Here is a 22,722-nt window from a genome sequence, read left to right as displayed (position 1 = left end):
TACAAGAAAGACTTAATCCCATCAAGACGATAAAAGCCATCGATTTTCTGGGGTCTGCAAATTTTTGGGTATCCTCGCGTCGCTCTGTTTTTGTCTCGGAATGTGACCCGTTGCCGTTCAAATATCTGCCAGCCCTTCGGGCACCTTTTTGTTTCAAGGAAGTGCTTCAGCTCACTTCAACAGAGTCTCTGGCACCAATATGCCGTCAGATAGCAGCAAAGTGCTACTTTTGTCTAAATGAAGTGTGCCAACATACATCAACTGAGTCCCTCGGGATGGCGGCAAAGTCCAACTTTTGTTCAAAATTTCCCTTCCTGTGGCGGGTTTTTTTTTTTGTTTGTTTTTTTTAAACTTATTTTTCTTTCCGCATTATCTGTACGAAAACAAAACAGATGTGTTTCTGAAAAAACTTAATGCTCACAAAACACACTTTGAATTTCAGTTAATTGCTGTTTTCTGTAAGATGACTTTTTCTCTTTTTAAATTTCCAAACCATATTTCAAGTATCAGTAAATGCTTTCAGAATCTCGTTATCAGGTCGGCCGCGGCGGAGATTATTGCACAAAGCGACTTTAATCTCAAACGTAGCTCAGAGCACATGAATTCACATATGATTGGCAGTTGTTGCAGTTGGCTGCCATGTTGTCATTAATCCACATTCAGGGGTGGAGGCGGGAGGGGGGAGGGGGGAGGGGGCGCAAGGCACCCTCGGGGTCACGACCAGCGCAGACGCCGCACTTGGGTCCGAGCCGGCGGTGGAGCCGCTGCTGCCGCGCGTTCTCGGGCCGCGATGGCCGCCAGCGTGCGCGAGAGGCCCGTCAGGTGGCAGCTTTGTTACGACGCGGCCGCCGGGACCTGGTGGATGGTGAGTGGGCAGCTATCGCCAATTTTCACCTCTTTGTTGAAGCGCTGGCGGCGAGTACAAATATTTCTCCAGCTCAATCGAGGATCTGTACTGGAGTTGTCATTTTTTGATGACGTTTTACTCTTCCAGGCTGAAAAAACTTCTTTTTTTTTTTTCTGCCAAAGATCTGATGACATTTCTCCTTTTAGTCATGTCAACACACATTCTTATATGAATAATAATTCTTTTGGACAAAAGCTTCTTGTCCAGCCCGCGCCTTTCCCACCACGATGAGGCCTTGCTGAGTTGAATATGGATTTCCTTGGCGCACTGTAGGACTATTGTTTGTGTTTGCCATCTTTATTTTGTATTTGCGGCGAATATTTGAACTGATCGTCCATCATTTGCAGAAAACTCCCCAATATTCAGTTTTTTGTGTTCGGCCCAAAGTATTGCAAGTCCGGTGGTACTCCCACAATTCGTGTACTCATCCAAAAGCAAAGCAAATTTATTTGTGTAGCGCATTTCATACACAAAGTTACGTGATGAAAAGCATTCAAATCAATTAAAACAGCTTTTAGTGCAAGAAGTAGCACTGAAAAGTGGAAGTACTCTTAACGATGAATGATAAATTAATATGATCAATATGCTAATTAATGATAAATGAGTGAGAAAAAAAGTTTTTAATCTGGATTGGAAAACTGACGTGTTGACAAGTTCATTTTTTCGCTAAATGCTGCTTCACCATGTTCGCTTTGGTCGTGAAAATCCGCAAAGAAATGATCCCCATTTTGCTTGCAATGAAAATGATGTGCCTTGGTGCCAATAGACTCGGTTGAAGTGATTTGAGGAGCTTCGTAAAGACAACGGGGCTTTGCTGCCATGTAGTGGTGGATATAAAAGCAATCATCACCTTTTTCAGGCATGCGTAAATCGCTTTAAATCGGGTTCTGAAACTTTTGGGGTTTCCCACTGCCCCTCCTTAGTACCCGGAGACAAGCAGCTCGACTACAGCAGACTCCCCCAGCATTTTTTTTTTTTTTTGCCCCCCAGACCAGTTTTGAGCAGGCATTTTTCTCACACAGACTGTGACGAGACTGCAATTCCGTAGCTCCTCAGCGAGAGTCGACTTTAAACTCTGTCAAAGTATTTCCATCTCTGTCGAGCAGAAACCTACGACTGCATCTGAATCAGAGCCGACCTGAGAGTTAACGGTCGCACTAAACCCAAATTCCAAGAGGGAACTCCTCATATTGTGTTGTTTTGTTGAAAAGAACAAATCTTTTCAGTAAACGAAACGAAATGAACTGAATGAATTTATGATACGATTCGCCAGCTCGCTGGGAACTGAAGCGTTCTGTGCAGTCTTGACGTGTCGATTGCGACACGCAGCGGTTGCGGCGGGGAAGATCCGGTCACACTGGGATCTGTGAACCCAAGGAAAGCTGCAGGACCCGATGGTGTCCCGTGTCAGGTCGCTTAAAGTCCGTGCAACCCAAATGGCAGCGTTATGTACCGAGATCTTTTAACAAGTCCCTGAGCTCAGACAGTCTGTCTAAAGTCTTCCGCCGTCCTTCTCCCCCCCCCCCGACACCCACCCCCAAAAAAAATTGTCAGCAGTCTGAATGACTCTCGTCCGGTGGCACCAACACCGATCATTACCAAATGCCGAGGAAAAACTTGTCCAGACTCATATCATGTCCACCTTGCACCCTCGTCTAGACCCTCTTCAGTATCCCAACCACGGGGGATGTCGTAAACAAGGCCAACTCTCCACGCTGCACTTTCCCACCTGGAGCAGCTGGGGGGGGGAGCTACGCGCGGCTGGGAATTTAATACCGTCTTGCCCGACAAACTGGTGGTCAAGCTAAGTCAGCTGGGAATAAAGTATCTGGAGTCCATCTGTGCCTGGATAAGAAACTTCCTTGACAGACCGTCCTCAGAGGGAGAGTAGGCCACCAGGTCGCTTCAGCCATCAACCTCTGCGCCGGGTCTCATCAGGGCTGTGCGCTGTGCCCCCTACTTTTTTTTTTTTTTTAACCACTATACATATATGAGAGAAAGGAAACGGACCTGCAGCCACTGATTATCTGAGGTGTCCAACTTTAGCTTTCTGGGAGTGACCGTTGCGGATGACCTGACCTGGAGTGCGAACATCAAGAAGTCCCAGCAGGTCCTCAATTTCTCGAGACTGCTGGTGTCCTTCTGCCAGCGCCCCATCCAGAGTCCACCTTGACATACTGCATCGGTGTGTGCGGTTCCCCGACTGCACAGTTACAGACAGGAAAGCGCTTCAAGGGGGGGGGGGGGGGGGGGGGGGGGGGGTCATCACCTCGGGCAAGAAGATCACCAGCCGCTCCTTCCTTCCTTCCCCGGAGGACCTTTTCACCCGCCACTGCCTCGGAAGGTCTGAACGGATCCTCAAAGATGGAACTCACCCTGCGCGTGCACTTTTTGTAAGGCAGATGCTAATAAAAGCAAAAACTAACATTTTTATTATGCCTGAGCATATGTAATCTGTCTTGTGGCCTTAACAACCGTTCTGTGCAATATTAATGCGCAATAGCGGTCGTGTTCTTGACATGTTTTATTTTTCTTAAAACGAGACACCTTTTAGATGAGTGCGCATTTCAATTTCGTTGTTCCTACGCAGTGACTACAAAAACTCTCACCCAAAGTCATCTCAAAATAGCAAATAATTTCATTCTTCTTTTATCACAACGTGATGTTTTCACATCGATTTTGGAGTTGGGAACCAGCATCCAAGCAGTTTAGATTGTCGCCACCCGAGGGCGCAATCACCATATGTACTTGGCTTCACCGTGTCTACGTCACAAGACCGGACGTGCGATCCTGGGGGGGGGGGGGGTGTCCGGAATGCCAACCCTTGGATCGGCGTCAAGCTCACGTAGGCGTGATCAACACAGGAAGTTGCCTTTCAAAATAGAATATGAGAAACTTTTGGTAATGTGGCGTTCTTATGTTGAGTACAGTTTAAAGTGCTATGGAAAGTGCATTAAATGTAAGAATCCACATCAAGAATAGTTGTAGGCACTTGCGCGGACGACTTTGTGAAAGTGCTGAGCTGTTATGTTGAAGGCGCTTCCCGGAGCATCAAGTCCGGACGGCGTTTTCTTTAAAAAAAAAAAAAAAGAAAAAATTTCTCAGCGAAGTGCTGCGAGGCTGGCGGTCAGGCCGGCCGCACAGTGAAAGTGAAGGCGGGGACGACAAGCTGAGGCGGCCTCCCCTTTTGGATCAACTTCACTGGACTTTTAGAAGAAGAAGAAAAAAAAAAAAAAAGTCGTGGGAGGGATACGCGAAACGCTCCCGGACCCCCACCCCCCCCTCCCCCCTTTCCCTTCCTTCCAACCCTGAAAAAGTGAAGAAATGAGTGTCTCAAGCGGGCTTTCAACCTTCCGTTAAATCCAATGCAAGTACAGTGCACAATGGTACGTGATGTTCCCCATTGTTGTTATTCTTACTATTATTGGCGTGAATAGAATTGCAAAGTGAAAGCAAAATTTGATGGCTGCAAATCAATAGTTGCGTTGTTCATTAACCCACTTTTTTTTTTTTTATGGTCCAAAGTGCAAGAAGCGCCCCTTTTTTTTTTTTTTTTTTTTTTTTAAAGGCGGTATTCTGCAGACAAGGTGCTCTGTGGATGGCTGGAAGAGGACTGGGAGAGGGAGGAGGACTGGGAGGGAGGAGGGACGAGGAGGGCCGTGAGCGTGTAATTACGTTGGTTCGAGAAAAAAAAAAAAAAGTTGGTCTGATTTGCTGGAATCGCGCATGCAGGAGCGAAGGTGCGCCGCATATGAAGCAGTGCGAGCTCGGGGCGCAACACCACGCGTGCACCCGCAAACGCGCGCGGGCAACAAAACGCTGCGGCTCTACTTTGACGCTTGCTGCAATTGTTGTTGGTTTTTTTTTTTTTTCTTCCCCCTCTTCTTTTTCTTCCGCCCCCCCCCTCACCCCACCCCGTTTCGACAATCTTTCGGACCGCGAAAGTTGATGGATTTTCTCGGAGGATTTCTTGTTCCCGTCGCTCGCTGCGGATGAGTTGGGCTCGCTGTGCAGGAATGGCACGCTAAAAGTCAGCACCAACTCCTTCCCCCCCTCCCCCTGTTCTTTTTCCTCCTCTTGTTCCTTTTCTTCTTCTTCTTCTCCTCCGACTCGTCATGTATTCTCCAATTTGTCTCACTCAGGTATTTATGGACTTTTTTTTTTTCTCCCCCTAGAATTGAATAACGCAGTCATTGAAAAGGTCTTCTGGCCCTTTAAGGAATTTTAAAAACTGTTGTCCTCTAATAACCTGGCCATCTTCAAGTGTTTGAAAATGTGTATTTTTATTGAAGGACCCCCCCCCCCTACACACACGCAATATTGTGCATGCCTGCGTGTGTGTGTGTGTGTGTGTGTGTGTGTAGATAAAGCCACTTTCTCCGAGCCGATGAGGCTCCCGATAAGGTCCACGCAGACTGACTTTGACTGTTTCTATTTTACTTGGCATTAAGTAAGTGATTGACTGAGATGTGGGTTACTTTGTGCTTAAGAGGATTGTGCTTTTTATGGCCCCAGCTGAAGTACAGGGCAGCCCCCCCCCCTTTCCCCTCCTCCAGGTCTTAATAAGATTTGTGTTTGTTAAAAAAAAAAATCAAATGAAAGATGTTTAAGAAATAATGCAATTTAACAATTCTGCTTTGTTAGACTAGCAAAACACTCAGTTTGCATTTCAGACCCAAGGAGTAAAAAAAAAAAAAAAAAGAAGTAAAACTTAATTGTTTTTCTAAATTGATCCAGTTTAATTCTTTGTTGAATGAGAATAATTATCTTTTTTAAAAAAAGGCATTTGCTTTTATAGCTTTTCCAACAACCCGTTTAGCGATTTTTGTTTCTTTCGTGATCGGAGCTTTGCAATAAGTCGGCCGCTGCTGTGTGTGTCGGCGCTGACGGACAAATTTCGACCCGGCGAGTCTGCACTTCAGACTTTTTTTTTTTTTTTTGTGCTCTTAAATCACCGTCCGCCACACTGCCGCACTTCAGAGATTATTTGGATTTTACAGGACAATATAGAATCATTTTTAAAAAAAAAAAAAGGAAGCCCGAGGGTCCCAAAACATTTTGAGGTGCTCGGCTTTTTTGGAACATTTGGTCTCAAATTTTAGATAATTGACACAAACAAAGAGGAGATATGATTCAAATATCTTTTGTCGCTCGCAACATCCCTGATTTTTTTCCTGTTGCCTCTCGCAACTTATTTATTTGTATTTTTTTTTTTTTTTTTAAAGAGCAACTAAGTGACTTGAGTTTCCTATAAGCAAATATAACACGAGTGAAATTGTTTGAACGTTGTTTGGTGCGTTTCAAGACATCTTGGAAATTTTTGACCTGAGGTATGTGCGTCCTAAAATGTCGGCGAGGTCGTCTTGGCTGGCCTGTGTAACTCCATATGAGGAAAAATAAAACAAAACCAAAAAAAAAACCAGATTCCCTTTTGTGCTCTACGCTGGAATTTTTCACACGTTGAAATTATTTAGGCAAATTTTTCCCCCAAGTCAATGTTTTTTTTTTCCAAGTTCTTTTATTTTGCTGTTTTTGCTTTTATGCGGGCATCAGCCGCAAAATGGAAATATTTTGAGGAAAAAAATAGCACAGCATAGTATTTTTCACATGATCTGTGAAGAAAGTATCGATCATTTCTGGGTAAGTCGGCGGACGTTAATGCTTGGACTTCCCCCAAATCCCAGAAGGAAAACATTTGTGAGGGTTGTTGATTCTTTACATTTAATTGCAAGTTTGTGTTTTGACCAAATGTCGTTTGGCAAAACCAAAGAAATCTCAAAATGCATTTCTTTTGCTGTCCCGTCCCCTCCAGGATGAGTTCCATCCCTTCATCGAGGCCCTCCTCCCGCACGTCCGCGCCATCGCCTACACGTGGTTCAACCTGCAGGCCCGCAAGCGCAAGTACTTCAAGAAGCACGAGAAGCGGATGTCCAAGGACGAGGAGCGCGCCGTCAAGGACGAGCTCCTGAGCGAGAAGGCCGAGGTCAAGCAGAAGTGGGCCTCGCGGCTGCTGGCCAAGCTGCGCAAGGACATCCGGCAGGAGTACCGGGAGGACTTCGTCCTCAGCGTGACGGGCAAGAAGCACCCGTGCTGCGTGCTGTCCAACCCGGACCAGAAGGGCAAGATCCGCCGCATCGACTGCTTGCGGCAGGCCGACAAAGTCTGGCGCCTGGACCTGGTCATGGTCATCCTCTTCAAGGGCATCCCTCTGGAAAGTACGGACGGCGAGCGCCTGGTCAAGTCGCCGCACTGCACCAACCCCGCACTTTGCGTCCAGCCGCACCACATCACCGTCTCGGTCAAGGAGCTGGACTTGTTCCTGGCCTACTACGTCCAGGACCAAGGTAAGACCAACCTACCTGGGAACGTCCCGTCCGCTTTCGTTAATTCCAGCATTTTTTTTTTTTTTTTTTAGGAAATCGGCCCCGATTTCCAAGAATTGATCGAATCAGGGCAAAATTGAGAACCGTAGAAACCGTGTGTGTGTTTTTAAATTCATTATTTACCAGAATCACACATTAGTTTTTTTTTTTTTTTTGCTGACAGATTATCAGTGTCATGTAGTATTCTTGATTTCCAAAAGAGGTGTTTGATGTCTTAGCGCACGCCAACGGAGCCAGTGAATGATTGCCGTTTTGATTTCAAAACAACGGAGATGCTTGCTCGCTGCCGGCTGGCCGAAAACCGAGAGGGGGGGGACGGTCACAAAATAAAAAAAAAAAAGAAATCATTTCCGCGATCAGACTAGAATTTGAAGGGTTAAAAAAATAGACAGCGAACATCAATTCATTTTCTAAAACACTGAAATTAAAAAAAGTTTTTTTTTTTTTTTTTGGATATAGCTTCATGATTGAAAAAAAAAAAAAAAAAAAACGGCCGCAATGATTTGTTCTTTGACTTTGTGATTTGTTTACAATGTGAATTTTGTGTGCGTGTGTTTGAGGATTCGATCTCATTCACAGCCATGATGTTAACATTCGATATCTCTTAATCACTATTATTATTATTTTTTTGCACACGTTTTTGTGTGTGTGTGTGGGGGGGGGTGATGGCTCAGGCAACAATACTTTCGTTTTTTAGGTCGGGGGGGGGGGGGGGGGGGGGCACAGTGTTCGCCGATTTGTGGCCGAAGCCCAAGCGCCATTTTGTGTTTTGATGCAAACCAGCGAAAGCAGAAGGTGCAGAGCGCCCACAAGAATGGTTGCCACTGGCACCGGCGTTGGCATCGGCGCCTCTTTTGTGTCTTTTGTGGGACGATGCCAGCGCTTTCTCTTTGCGCTTTGCATCTGTTGTGTGCCTAACCAGGCAACACCAAACTCCAATTGCCCCTCGTCTTTTTTCTCCTTAAACCCAAACATAATTTCAACGGAGACGACGCAAAGTTGAAATGAAATTGTTGAAACGTAGAATGTAAGTTAAAAAAAAAAAAAAAATTAAATCAAATGGAGGGATTTTCATTTGGGATTTTTTTTACAGAGCAAATTTGTGCGTTTTGTCAGTTCTCGAAATGCGGCCGAGAGATTTGAAGACGTCCTGCACGGGCTGAACGATCGGAAGCTGCAATTCGTGGAGAATTGTGCAAAATGTTTGTAAACTTTGGGAATGTGGAAGGTCCGGGAATGCACAAAGATGTCGGGGACGAGCTTTTGGCTGCAAGTCGCATTTGCTTGAACGTTTCTTCCGTTCCCCCAAATGATCCAAATCCAGCAAGACATATTTTCTGACTTTCCTGACGGTTTAGTTTGGTTGTAAAATGTGAAATTAATTTTGGGAATGTGAATAGTCGTTGCCACGTGCCCTGAATAAGGGGAAATGTGTTGAAATTGGAAAGTTTTGAATTGGTTTGTCACATTCCAGAAATTCTTGATCGGTTGCGGGTTGCTGTAAATGTCGCTCCAAGACGCCGCAGCCATGTTGTGTGTGGCGCCATTTTGTGTTGCGCCGCGCCAAGGAGGAGCAGGCGGGCAGCCCACCGAGCCGGCGGTGGGCCGTTGGAGGTTTTCGGAGGTTGGCACCGAACCCTCTTTGTCTGCCTGCAGCCTGGCTTTGATTCGTCGCTTGGCATCCGCAATGCAGCCGGCGCTAGTCCCCCCCCCCCCCCACCCCCCCACCCCATAGCCGTCGTCGTCGCCGCCGCCGCCATTTGTGTAAACGTAAATATGCCACCTCCATCCAGGGGTTACAATGCGCTCCATTTATGATTTTCAATAAGAAAAATGGAGAGCGGTCGTGGGGCTGGCAGAGAAGGGGGTACATGTGTGGCACCCCTGTGCATGGGCCAGATGGATGCCTGCTGGGGAGCGAGTTTGGGTGGGGGGCTGTTGTGATGTGTTGTGTGCCATTCATTGTGCCAACTGGCACGTTCAATGCAAGCGTCTCTCTCACAGCGCGCACACACACACTTCTTCTTTCTCGCCACAATTTCGGTTTACCCCGGTAAATTTCTTTCATTCTCGCCCGCGTGAGTTGAAAATCTGCCGTGCAGTAACCCTGATACAGCAGTTTTTTTTTTCCTCTCTATTTGTGTTACCGCTCCCACATTGAAACTTACAAATACCTGCTTAAAAAAACCAAACAACGAAACACAAAAAGGTTTTGTGTTCCCCACATAAGAGGCACCGCGTGCCAGCTTCAAGCTGTCTTTCGCACCGTCGACGCAACAAAGGCCAATTACACATTGGCTATTTGAGCGACGAAAACGTTTTACATGATTTCTGTGCAAAATGATGCAAGTTGATGCACCGTTTCATAACGCACATCGCAAATGATTAAAGACCCAAAAGCGAAACTGGTGTCACATAGCACATTAGCATATTCCCATGGTAGTGTCACGTGAAATGAATTTGACCCCGAGTTTTAGTTGGTCCACGAAGGGGGCATTTGACTGACAAATTGCTGGGAGAAGTAACAACAACAACAAAAAAGTCAAGGGGACTCCGCTACACAACCGTACAAAATCATGACCATTTTTTTTTTTTTTTTTTTTTTTGTAGTTGTTGTGGAAAAGGATGGATTGCCGGCACACACACAGACACGCGCGGCTGCCGCGTTAATGGAGAGCGTGTTTAACGAGCCCCAGGCGTGACCTTTGGCCCCCGGGGGCCGTGACCCTCGCGAAGAGATGTAGCGGGGTGTCCTGTGAAGTTTAATTGAGCACAACAGATCGGTTCAGGGAAAAAAAAAAAAAAAAAAAAAAGTGGCTTGTCTTGGTAAGCCTGTCTCGTTGACCTTTCAGATCTTGGGCGGACGAATGGTTTTGCGCAAATGCCTTTCAGTTTTAAGGTCTTCCTTTGGAGCTAGCGTCTTCTCCCTGTGCTGACTTAGCTTTTCACAGAAAACTCTAAATTGTCCATGCATTTGAATGTTTTGTCTAGAGAGACCCCGTGACCGGTCGGCGGCCTCGCCTCTCGTTCCAAGTCAGCCAAGCTGAGCGGGTCGTCTAAACCAGTGAGGGCTGCTTCAGTGTTTGTATGCCTGTCGTGCCAGCGTGCCGAAAAACAGGCAGTCGCGTTTTCTCGGTTGTCCGCCTGCTGACGGCCACGCTGCCCTGAAAATGGCCAATCTCTGAAGCTAAGCGGGGTTGGTCCTGGTTTATTACTTGGACGGGAGACCACCTGGGAATACCGGGTGCTGTGAGCTTCCCTCCCCGGATAAATGCGGAGGGGTTCCGTCGGGAAGGGCATCCGGCGTAAAGCTGTGCCAAACAAATATCGGCGTTCATCTGTGGCGACCCCTAACGGGACAAACTGAAAGGAAAAGAAGAAGAAGACTGGAGGTTGTCTGCCTGAATGGATCACAGGTGATCGCGACTGGGGCCGGAACCATTTTGCGTCCTGAAAAGGTTGCAGGGTGTCCGAACTGGAATAGAAAAACTCATCGCCTGAACCCAACTCGACGGAATACCAGCGGAGCCTCCTGGAGAGGGAGATCCACACAGTTGGTTGGACTGGAAGCGCACCTCCGAATGGCAGGAGAAAACTTCTGGTCCGGCCACCGTCATCCCCCTGACATCTACTCTATTGAGAATGTCCTCAACAGGAGGATCGGGGAGGATCGGCGGCAGTGCCTAAAGAGTAGCCCCGGGTACGTCGATCTCCCCGATCGGCGGCCGGTCCGGGTCTCGACAGCGGCCCCGGTCTTCTGCCCGGAGCGCGAGACACAACTGGCTGTAATGAGGCAGGCAGGATTACGCGCCCTTTGCAATTTTCCCTTTCGTGTTCTCTTTAGCGCCACAAATGTTTCAGAGTTGTGAACATTCGGAAGGCAACGAGCGAGACATTAAAGCGGGACGCCCGCGGGGGGGGAAAACTTGAGCCGTGCAGAAAAGCTTTCCAGAGTGAACTGTGCAACCCTTCCACTCCGGCTCCCTTATTAGTATGCAATAGAGCCCGCGGCGTCTGGCCACCTCTATCTGAGAGCCGTAACCTATCGAACACATTCCCTCAATCTAATCCACTTAGAACGCCTTCCCAGCTTCACCGCTCGCCTTATTGATTTCCGCTTCCCACTCAATGTCTTCCCAATCTCTTTTCCTCTTAACCCAGGAGCTATTTTGGTTTTCTTTCTTTTGCGCGCGTTTCCCTTGCTCATCTCGGCCGCCTTTCATCGCCGGACGCTTGTGATCGTCCGCTCTTTTGTCAAGCGCCGTCCCCGGTCGCAGCGCCGCTCGGGGTTTTGCCGGAGCAAATGCCGTCAGGCTGACGTGGGCCCCGGCACCTCCTTATCGCTTTTCTTTTGGGTGCGCCTCGTGTACATAAACCTCCACGGAAACAAGGCAACTCTGAGCGGAGACCGCCGAGAAATGTGGGGGGCTCGGTGGAAAATGTACTACAACGTCTTCTTTTCCCCGACAACCGCGTCTTTACTTTGTCTGCGTAACGCACACGAACGTGCGTGGCTTTTCTTTGGAAAAAGCGCAGGCGTTGTGCCGAAAAGGCTTTTCTCGTCCCGTTTTGCTTTCGCCGGCTCCGCTTGGTTAAGGACTGCAGATTGTGTCATTAGTCCACGGTTAAGATCTCAGCTTCCCCGCACTTTCCCAGGCTTTTGGGGAGGACCCCGAATGCATTTCAAATCCCCCCGAGGCCACTTGACTGGAGGGCCGGCACCTCCCACTCCTCCTGGATGGATTCCCCCCCCCCCCCCCCCCCAACCCCCAGCCTGTCTGCCGGTCCTCCCAAATGAAGACAAATGGCTACATTCACCCCTAACCCAGGCATTACACTGTACCTCACTGTCCTGTGCACAAAGGCTCTCCCTGCGTCCGCTCGCTATGATCTGGGCCCAGCCGGGGAAAGCGTTGCCCCGAGCAGAGGTGACTAAAGTAATGACGCTCTGTACTTTAGTAGATGGACCCGAGAATTTTGTCACTTCTCACCGCCGAACTTATGTGCGTCGGCCTGCCCGACGTCTGACTTCAGACTCGAGTGGATTTTTGCCAAGGTAACGCAGAACTTGAAACGTGAAAGTTTCCACAAAGCCGCAAGGTAACGAGAAAATGAATTTAAAAAAAAAAAAAAAAAGATTTTTATTGGGTGGGAGCTCGGGGCCAAAAACAAACGGAAAAAAAACCCTCGAGCAGCAGACTTCCTTGCAAAAGCCTGCCACTTTTCGCCAATGAAGGGAAGAAAAATGGGAGTAGGTGGGGCGCCGATGGGGAACTTTAGGCAGGGACAGACAAGCAGAGTGGTTGCCCAGGAGACCCTGACTTCTCTGTGTGCCCCCCAAACACTCTGCTTTGTCCCATCAAAGTCCTTTCAGCGCAGACAGCCTCGATCATTGGCCCAGAGTGATGGTTGTCTCGTCCTTTGTAAGGGCCTACGGTACGGCCCGTCACTGTGACGGCTCGGCAACTCCCGCGTGGGACGCAAGAAGAAAGTCCCAGCGCCACCGCCCAATGCACTTTTGGGCCGAGCACGTTTCCGTCCATTCGAGCCCAAGTTTTTACGCGCTACGGTCAACGGTTGGGAGAGGAGCGGGTTGCTTGATGCAAGTTCCCCGACACATGTGTTGGCGTCACTCCTCGTAAAATGGGGAGGGGGCTCCCGAAATTGACTTGAAATCCTCCGCATGTGTTTTTTTTTTTTTTTGTTGTTGTTCTTGCCGGGCTGCAAATGTGAAAGTGTGAGCGCATGAAAAGCGCGTTCCACATTCGCCCAGTCAGCTTTGTAATTAGGCCTCCGACACGCGCTTGGCCCGGCAACCAACAATGACTGCTGCGGATTCGTAGCGCACAAACCAAAAGAAAAAAAACTGCTCCAAGCCAGTCGTCGCATACTTCCTTGACACCAATTTCCGTACTGCTTTGCTTCTTTGGGAGCATTTTATGTTTTCAGCACGTAGCCGGTGATGGATTGGGGTTCAGCAATACAATGGACCCCGACTACACCCCACAAATCCTTCACTGAGTCGGGGTAAACTCCCGAGATTCAGGATCTGAGAAACCGAGCCGCGAGTACGCGGGGGTCCGCTTTCATTGCTCCCCCCGCTGTTGTTAGTTGAATCGACAGCTTTTGTCACTGACCCGCTCGTGTCCTTGCGATGGTGAGCAGAGTCCACCGACTCGCGGTCCGAGGAGGGAGCGCCGTCGGCTGCGCCCGTCCCCGCTCGACGTTTTCCCTCCAAAACTCTGGCTGCGACTCGGCCCGGCCATGTGTGTCTTGTTAAGGGCAGTTATGACAAATGGCAGCAGCTGTACAAACTAATCCCTCTGTAGCTTTCACACATGGCGCCCAATTAACAATGGACCACTGTGGGGCCCTAATCCACGGCGCAGCCATCCTCCGGTCCCGTTCGCCGAGCCGCCGCCGCCGCCTCCTCTCGGGTCCGCGCTCGATTCGGACGCGGGGCCGGGCGCGCGACCCCTCGGGTGTCGGGAGCGGGGGTTTGCAGACTTTTTGGGGACGGGCGAGAAAGTTTCCCGAGCCGCCGCTCCGTCATCCCGACTCCAATTAAACGTAACCGCCACGTGCTGCAGCAGCAGGTAAAAAAAAAAAAAAAAAAAAAACATTCTCAAAGCAAGCAGTTTAAATATCATCACAGTCTTTGAACATAGGAGGGGGGGGGGGGAGTCTTTATTCAATTATGCGCATGCTAAATTGTATCTCAATACAAGTTTTAAAGCAATTTTTCATTGAAATGCAACTACATCGTACTTAAAAGTTTAAACGAACTGATTGTTACACGTGGATCTTTCATTAGCTGTCATGTTATCTGAATGTTGTTCCCCAGTCTGGGTTGGCCAAGCTAGTCGTAGTCTTATAACGTTCAAGTCCAAAGTGAACGAGGTAAGAGTCATCTTGGCGCAAATGAACTATGTCGAAGTGAGTAGAGGAGCTTCGTTCCGATAAAAGTGTCGCCATGTTGTGGCATCTTTCGAGAATTGCAAAGCTTCCGAGTGAAGTGCGGCTGGGTAGGTTTTCTCAGGCGCTCCGGTCCATCCACGGGTGAGCGTCTGGGCGTGAGCTGTGGCCGGCAGCAGCTCTCTTTGTGTTTTACTGCCCCCCCCCCCCCATTAAATGGCTGAAAAGTGCACTGGGGGGGGGGGCTTGGGCTCTCCTTTCCCACAGGCCGGAGCATTTCCTCCACCTCCGGTCGCCTCTCGATGATTGGACTGAAGTTTTGGCTTTTGGTTGAGGGGCAAACAGAGGCTGCTGAAGGGCGGACGGGCCATTGGGCAAAACGCTCCGGGGGGGCCCCCTTGCCAAATCTGCGACGTGAGTGGAACAAAATGCATAACAGGGGAGGGGTGAAAATGGTCCGGGTGTGTGATCTCGGGAAGCTTTGGCTGAAGTCGTTAAAAAAGAAATGGAGGGGGTGGGGTGGGGTGGGGTGGGGTAGAAGGTACGGTTTAGTGTTGGCGGTTGTGGAGTTGGGGACACTTGATGAGCATCACAGCCAAGATACAAAAATAGCCTGAAGAAAATGGCAAATGCGTTATGCAAAAAAGATGAACCTCTTTTTGTTCTTATTCAGTGCGTCCTCATACAGTACACGGTGGACATTAAAATGGATGAAGGGGGACAAGTCAATGCTGAAGCTATTGATCGGTTGCAGGCAGACGCACTTTTCTTAATGTATTCGGCGCGGCGGGCTGGCTGATTAGATGGAAGGCGGCGGCATAGGGCCCAGATGTACGCGTCCGGTGCGGTATGCACGGCATAGGACCCGACGGCGTGCAGTCGGCGGCGGATGTCACGCGGCATCTGCTTCGCCCGCTGAAATTTCAGCGCCTATTTTTTTCCCCAAATGTGAACGTCGTGACGGTGAATTCTGGTTTTCTTCAAGCGCTTCGCCGCTTGTACACGCACGTACAGTAGTTTACCGAAAAGCCGACGCATGCAAGAAAACAGAATCAAACGTTGGAGACCGGTAGCTTAATGCTAACGTGTAATGCAAAACATTATTGACTGGCGCAAATAAATTAGCAATTCCGCACGCATGGAGCAGCAAACGGATACAAACTGTTGCCCGACGCAGAGCAAGCACGAGCAAGTGTGTATTATTTGCAATATTGTAAATTGATGATTTCTCGCGGCACGGTCGTCAGGAATGACTTTGTTAATGAATAGCGCGCGTATTTATTCTAATCTCGGAGAACGGGAACATTGTTTGGCTTCCACGGTTGAACTTTCCCCCCCTCGACGCCGTCTTGCGTGCCACAAACACAACCCGTGGGCGTACAAAGCTGGCGCTGTCCGGGAGGCGAGGGGTCGTTGGGGGGGGGCAAACAAAAATGGAGCTTTCCCCCTTATTATGGCAATCAAAGCAATTTTATCAGCGATCAACAAATTCTCACCCTGAGACGGCGTGGAGAAGAATGGCCCATTGACTGATGCTGCACCCCCCCCCCCCCCTTATGTATGTCTCAATACTTTGAGGAACTGGGAGAGGTGGGTGGGAATGTTGGAGTGGCGACTGTGCGCTCCCATGCTGGCGCTGTAAGGGCAGCGGGGGTGAAAAGACAGAGCCGTCACCTGCCAGACTGCTGGAATGTTAATGCCGGGGCTCTGATAATTGGATTTTGTGCACACCGTCTATGAGGAACGTCCAGCCACTTTCCGCGACCCCCTCCCCCCTCCCCCCTCCTCCCGCCCTCCATATTGTTCACCTCGGCCCCCGGACTCTCAATAGGGCTCGTCTATGTTTATACAAGCACTCATGTCTCAATAAAGACTGTTTACTGTGGCTGTGGGTGTGTGTGTGTGTGTGTGTACGTGTACTGGAACCCAAGTGTGCCCATACATATGTATGTGGTACCCAAGCATTTGTGTGTGTGTGTGTGTGTGTGTGTACGTGTGTTTTCAGCACACTGATAGGATAAGCAGGATAGGTGTGTACAGTAGAACCCGCGTTTTGTGTGTTTTGATGTCAGTCCAGTTCCACAGCAAAACGATCAGGACACTCGCGTCCGGCTCGCCGTCGGCGGAACGCGTGCGACGGGAGAGACGAGAGGACTTGTGGCTCGGGTTTGCGTGCGAGGAGGACGCGAAGGTCTGGAATCAGGCCGGGAGCCGTGACGCGCCGCTTTCACCCCACCCCACCCCAACGCCGGCCTCCTGAGCTATTTCCACCCGGGCTGCAGCGAGGGGCTCCAACACTGCTCCAACGTGTCTCGGCCGTGCTGACCTAAATTCTCGCCGTTCACCTCAGAAGACCCCCTCGCCTTTTACTTTCGTAAATCCGAATGTTTTGTTTTTTTTCCCCCTTCTTCTCTCCCCTACGCCGCGAGCGTATGCTTTGTTTGCGTTGTGGTGTATAAACTCCGGAGCTCTGTAAAACACCAGCGAAAGAAAGCAGCTGTAATCCTGCTGAGCCTCCCAGCCAGGAACAATGACAGAGTTTTTTTTTTTTTTTTGGGGTTGAGGCTTTCGGCGCACTGACTTGCTGCGGTTAGATAAACGAGCTGTAATTACATTTAATCGGCGTTCAAAGTTACACATTTGGAACAATAACTTCAATTGTTTACCCAACAGCTGTTGCGTGGCTCCAGACTCAAACATGGATTTTTTTTTTTTTTCATACGCGTTTGACTATTCGGCGGACACGTTCAAATGTTTGATTTTGACACACTCGAGTTAGAACAAAATCATAATGTGAAAAAGTGAATCCTTTCACGGTGCAAATTTCTTTTAAGTATATTTTAAGATGTACAAGTTCTAGTTTTACAAAACATTTATCAGTATCATGAAATGAATTGTAAAGGATAAAATAAAAATGATTGGATTATGATAAAGGGTACTAACTTTCCGTACACATGTAAAGTTACAAAAACATTTTACAAACACTTAAATTACTGCAATAATTTCAAAATTAATATGAACAATTATGCCCATTTTGCTGTGCAATATAATGAAAAAAAAGAATTATTTGAATATTTTACGTCTTTATTTGTTTTAAAACAATTCAAATGTTTGCATGGGTTGTTGTTGTTTTTTTTAATTCACCACTTGGGTTGTTGTGACAGTTGCAATAGTTTACTAAAGAAGTTTGTTACTGCAAAAATGTCCCGGCGAGGGGGGGGGGGGGGCAGGGAGTTTACACTGTCAATGCAAACACCTCAAAAGAGTGAAGGGGGGGGGGGGGGCCCTCACGTTGCCGTCAGAAAGCGGCGCAAAAGAAGTGGAATATTCATGACAACGTGCGGCCAGACGCGCGCTCCGTGCACGCCGGACTCCACTCGCCCACCACCTGTATAAACAAGCGCACCATTGCGAAACGAGAAGCCCCCCCCCTCCCCCGCGCCCCCCCACAGCCCCCGGCCTTGTTGTCGGAATGAGGTCAGCGAATTCTATCTGGTGGCCGGAGGCATCTCCAAGTGTCCGTTTTGACGGGCGGCGAAAGGCGGGAGGTCGTCACGGTGACGCAATCGCAAGACTTTGCGGTTATCGGTCTGTCCCGTCGTCTGTCGACGTGACGTCGTTTCACTCTCGTGTTGGCCTTTTGATGTTTGTTTCGGGGGAAAACTAATTAGAGTGATTCCCTGTTTATTGTGCGGGGTATGATCCAAACCCAACAAGCATATGCAGTAATATCTTATTTAATAGACATTTTCAAGCAGGGCCTGACTGATATGGATTGTAGTCGGGGCCGATTCCGATATTTGGCAGGGTAAAAAAATTCCCAATAGCCGATCAATCATCCATGCATCCATCCATCTAAGCTTCCTATCCTCACAAGGGTCGCCGGGAGTGCTGGTTGTGCTCGTTCAAATTTTTTTTCCACTGCCAAGAAATGCAAGCCAATCATAAAACTTTGAATGAAAGAAAAGAAAACTCCAAATTCCAGTTCTCCGAATTAAGAGGCAAAGTGTGCCTCGCTTCAAGCTGCGGAGCGCACGTAATTCACTGGAAACGGAAGACAAGCACGGCTTAAGGGTTTATCAAGTTGCGAGCCGCCGCCTTCATGATTTTGTATTTTTTGCTTTTTGTTGCCCGTGCAAACTTCGGCATTGAAACGACAACAACAACAACAAAAATACAAATACAATTCACCTTGACGCACGCTTGTCAGCGGGGAGCCCTGCACTTGTTTGCATTTCGGGATCACGGGTGACAGCGGGCATCCAAAGTCAAAATGCTCAAGTTGACTCTTGCTCTGTAGTTTTGTTTTGGTTGCCACCATTGCAAAAAAAAAAAAAAAAAAAAAATCCATCTTCACAAAGAGGATTTTGGAAAATGAAAGCGACGTATTTCAGGATCTGTAGCAGTACAATATTGTTTGTAGTTTGGAAGACCGAGAAGCCCCCCATCCCGGGAGAGCCCAAATTTCGTGGTAGTCCTAATAAAGGCCACGGGGCCCCTCCCCCTGCACGACTCGTTCCCGCCGTCTAGTGAATGGCTGCACGCACCATATGCGTCGGCAGACCACAAAACTCTGAAGCCATTACTCGGCGCGCTTTCCTTAAATTGGAAGCAGGAGCAGGAGCCGGGAACGGCGGCGGAGCTCGTTTTGGCTGCGTGTATGTGGCTGGGGTTTGGGGGCGTGGGGCTTCGGGGGGGCTTCCCAGTCAGATGGTAGCGCAGACGGCGGTGGGCCGCCGACGGCTGATGTCTCTCGTTGCCGTCGCCGTGTTTACACTGTGCGGTCTCGTCCGCTGAAGAACCGACTGCAGTCGAGCCCCGTCATCCGCGCGCGGAGAGGGGCTCGGAACCGAGATCCGACCCGCTCCCGGTGCGCTCCCGGCTCCCAAATGTTTTACAGTGGACCCTTGATTAACGTGCGCCCCCACTTCCGAGTTTTGCGAGAGCCGCTCACGCTCGCACGCGCAAACCCGAGATGGGAACGCAGGTGAGGAGCCCAAGCAGGCCAAAAGCCTCCAAAGTCCGACGCAGCGTGGAAAGGAAGGCGGGTGGATTTGGATCTTGCGTCGTAAAATTGATCCAAGCGATTAAAATGAAAAAGGCTCGCTTCCCCAAGCACTCTGATTGCGCGTGGCGTTAACGTGTTCCATACACCGCGCGCTGTCAGAGATAAACCCCGGCTGATGCTTATCCGCCGGCCGCAATGTGGAAAGCGCTCCGATGTAATGTAAACCAAACGCGGCGGCTGCCCTTTCATGTCTCGAGTGGCGGCCCCGCTGCTTGTTTCCGGGGCTTCCTGACGAGCAATCAAACTGTTGGGTCGGGTCCTTCTTCGTGTCGCCCAGGGTTTGTTTTCTTACGCCCGGCTGGTACACCGGCAAAGCACTCGAGCCCCCGTGCGTCCGAAGGCCCTCGCTAGCTTCATGCTAACGGAATGGAAACCCACAAAGACCAATCCAAAAAAATAGGGCGTTGTCAATCGCTTGCCGTTTGAATGATCGGTGCCTGCAAACTTTACTGTCGGAATCTCATCCGTAGGTGTTCACGGAACATCTGCGCCACGCCCGAATTTTCTGAAGCTCGCGGTTGGCTTTGCTTCAGTTGCCGGGGTGAACTTGGGCCGCCGTGCACCGCTCTGTCAGGTTATGCTGGTTTGCACCTGGGCTCAGATCCTCCTCGAAAAATGCGCTCGATTCCTTGATGCCTGTTTTTTTTTTTTCTTTCTGGCTCTCACGGGCTGCTATAAATCAGAAACTAATCCGCCAAGTGCGGCCCTCTTCCTTAGTTTGCCAGCTTTACATCGGCGACGGTGCCTCGAGTGACGGCTAAGCCGCAACGTGACGTCGAAGGCCGTCTTTCGTAGCCTTTTGTTTACTGCGGCATCTCCGAGCAACTGGCATTAATGTGCTTTTAGGGACTGTCGATTGGCTGGCGCGTGCTAGTCGTCCGTAGCCGCTCTTCGTCCCTTTTGCCGGACTGTTTGTATGAAAGCAGCTCGAATCTGTTGTAAAGCAGAGAAGTGGCTCTTTTACGAGCTGTTAACGGTCTGCTAATTCTTGAGGAGGAGCCAAAGTGACCGGTTTGTTCAGCCAGAGTGTTTACTACCCGTTGCCCTTTGACCTCTTTTCCACCGGGGTGAAGCCGGTCGAATGTACTCCATCGTTTACTTTCCCTTCCCTACGTGCTGATTTGAGTTCCCGCGGGGAATGCAACGCGCAAGTCTCCGGACACGCCTCTTGACGGACGAAGGGATCAGTCGGGGCGCGGGGGGGGTTGGGGGTGGGGGGTGGGGGCCGGATCCAGCAACCCCATGGAAAAAAAAAAAAAAAAAAAAAAACGAACAATAGATGTGGTAAAAATGTCAAGATTCAACTCTGATTATGGAATAAAATCGGGGCTTTTTTTTTTTTTTTTTTAAGAGTTCCTACGCTCAAATTTAGCCGGTCGTAAAGCACATGAAGTGTGTAAACAAACACAGTGTTGCTCATCATCTGGTTAGCGAGGCTAGCGGCAGGACGGCAAACTCATTAATGCATTTAAAACGAGTAAACTTGCGCCGACGTGACTGTCGGCCGAGCGTGGAGGGGGAAAAAAAAAACAACCTGAATTTAAAGTTGTGAAAGCTATTTGCACGTTCCTAAATCCGACAAGCTATTTCCTAAAAAGAAGAAGAACCGTCGACGGTGCGCTTTCCTAAAAAGACAAACTCCTTAATGTTGCACTTTCCTAAAGAGAAACTATTTAAGATGTTGACATTTCTGGTGTACTGTTCCAGCCCCAAGGGATTCTTCATCTACGTCGTTCCACAGTTTTAACTGCCCCCCTGAGGGGAACTCTAACGACGCTGTGGCCTGCGATGAAAACGAGTTTGGTGAAGTCTGGCTCAGTCGAGGGCTTTGACATTTTTTTGCGCCACTCCGCGCTGCTGCGGTTGGGTGGGTTTGCTGCGGAATAATTTGAGGGTAACCTCCGACCCGCGCGTTTCTACATCGCCTGAAAAGCCGAAGCGTGCGTTCCATTAGCTCTTCGCAAGGCTGCTGTTGTGTCGACGCTAAAAACGTGCGCGAACGCGGGGTGATTTAGCGGCTCCTGTCACAATGCGCCCCGCTTCCTACCTTTGTGTGGGCCGGGGCGGCCAGGGGCGGGGAGCTAGCGGATACGCGTCTCGGGTTCTGGCAGGCTCCGAGGAGGGAAGGAAGCCGAGTGTCAAAGGCGATTGCTCGCCGCTTCTGTTATCTGAGCAACAGACACTCGCAGTCAGGCGCGGCGAGAGGCAGACAAATAAATGCCGTACGCCGCGGGGTGAATGTGAACGTTTTTTTTTTTGGGTTCAGATTTTTTTTTTTGGGGGGGGGGGGAGGGGGGACAGAAGGAGAGGCGGAGTCCGGCGTAGAGAAGGTGTTGCGTGTGGAGCGCCGAGATGCACGGCTTCTTTCTCCTGCTCCTCTCTGCACAGGCCTCTCCTGTAACCTTCAGAGAAGCCCACGCAGGCCCCAAGTTCATCGAGTGCACGAGGCATATTTTCGCTGAGCATGCTTGGACCGCCCCCTGCTAAACCCCTCGACCCCCCCCCCCTCCCCCACCTCGCACCCCTCCCTCCTTTCCATACATCCATTTTTTTTCCTTCATCTTCCCCTCCGCCTAAAGAGGACTCCCTGTAGGCTTCGCCTTTCACAGTGCCTGCAAAGGAAATACATTATGTGTAAAAAGAATTCCATATGGTGTCATATGATCTGTGTAATTCTTGCTCAATTGATGAAGAAAAAAAAAAAAAAAAAAGTCACCTTGTGTGCACAAGTCTCCCCATTGTAAGAGGACTTGTACTCGGCATTAGTTTTTCCCCTTCCAAACATTTGCAGAGTACACGCGTACAATTTTCTGTTTAAAATTGACAACTACAACGCCGGTCCGATCATTCGGTGGAAGCTAACATACCTTTAAAAATAAAGAGCCGACACAAAAAAAGGAAGAAAAAAAAGTAATAATGCACCTTTAGTGCGCCTGTACTTGCACATGTGGCGAAAACCCCCTCCTAACGTCTTCCGTGTACAACCAGACAGCCCATAATGATCGAAGCTTGCACACTGGATTGTACTTTATAAAAACATTCAGTAATTAAATTGGATGACAGCTATAGTGGTCATTGTGACGTCACAACTCCTCTCAGCTCCGTCAGTCCATCACTAATTAATTGCGTCGTTTTTCGTAGAAGATAAAGAACAACAAACTGGGATTGCTCTTATCTCATTTCTGCATGCGTTTGTGTTCCATCTGTCGCTGAAAGGTTAGCATCACAACACCGATGCTGTCGAGTCTCGGCATTGAGCTTGTAGACGGAAAACCTCTGCTACGTGGCGGCTAATTGTCGCAAATTGACAGTGCAGGTAAAAGTGGCCGACGTCGAGCTCCAAGGGCACAACAGCTGACACTTACGTTGTTCCGCATCTGAAGAGGAAAGCCCGTGCTTGTGCTCGCTTCATTTTTTTTTTTTTTTTGCACCTTTCGGGTCAGAGTTTC

At 49.2% G+C, this 22,722-nt stretch overlaps 1 protein-coding gene across 4 annotated transcripts in view; it reads left to right on the top strand.

The window, feature by feature from the left end:
* Positions 1–771: 771 nt before the first annotated feature.
* The window catches only part of LOC133494566 (nuclear factor 1 B-type-like), a 48,552-nt gene continuing 26,601 nt past the window's right edge, over positions 772–22,722 (top strand). For 2 of the 4 annotated variants that reach the window (XM_061808520.1, XM_061808518.1), the window contains exons 1-2: positions 4,798–5,049; positions 6,720–7,251. In XM_061808520.1, the coding sequence (XP_061664504.1) occupies positions 5,023–5,049; positions 6,720–7,251 (559 nt within the window). In that variant the 5' untranslated portion in view covers positions 4,798–5,022. Of the gene's footprint in view, positions 866–4,235; positions 4,294–4,797; positions 5,050–6,719; positions 7,252–22,722 lie in introns of those variants that run through there. The other 2 variants (XM_061808517.1, XM_061808519.1) reach the window with 2 other exon arrangements.

Source organism: Syngnathoides biaculeatus, chromosome 21, assembly GCF_019802595.1.
Source record: "Syngnathoides biaculeatus isolate LvHL_M chromosome 21, ASM1980259v1, whole genome shotgun sequence".
NCBI classification, from domain to species: Eukaryota; Metazoa; Chordata; class Actinopteri; order Syngnathiformes; family Syngnathidae; genus Syngnathoides; species Syngnathoides biaculeatus.
This window is presented reverse-complemented; position numbering and strand designations above follow the sequence as displayed.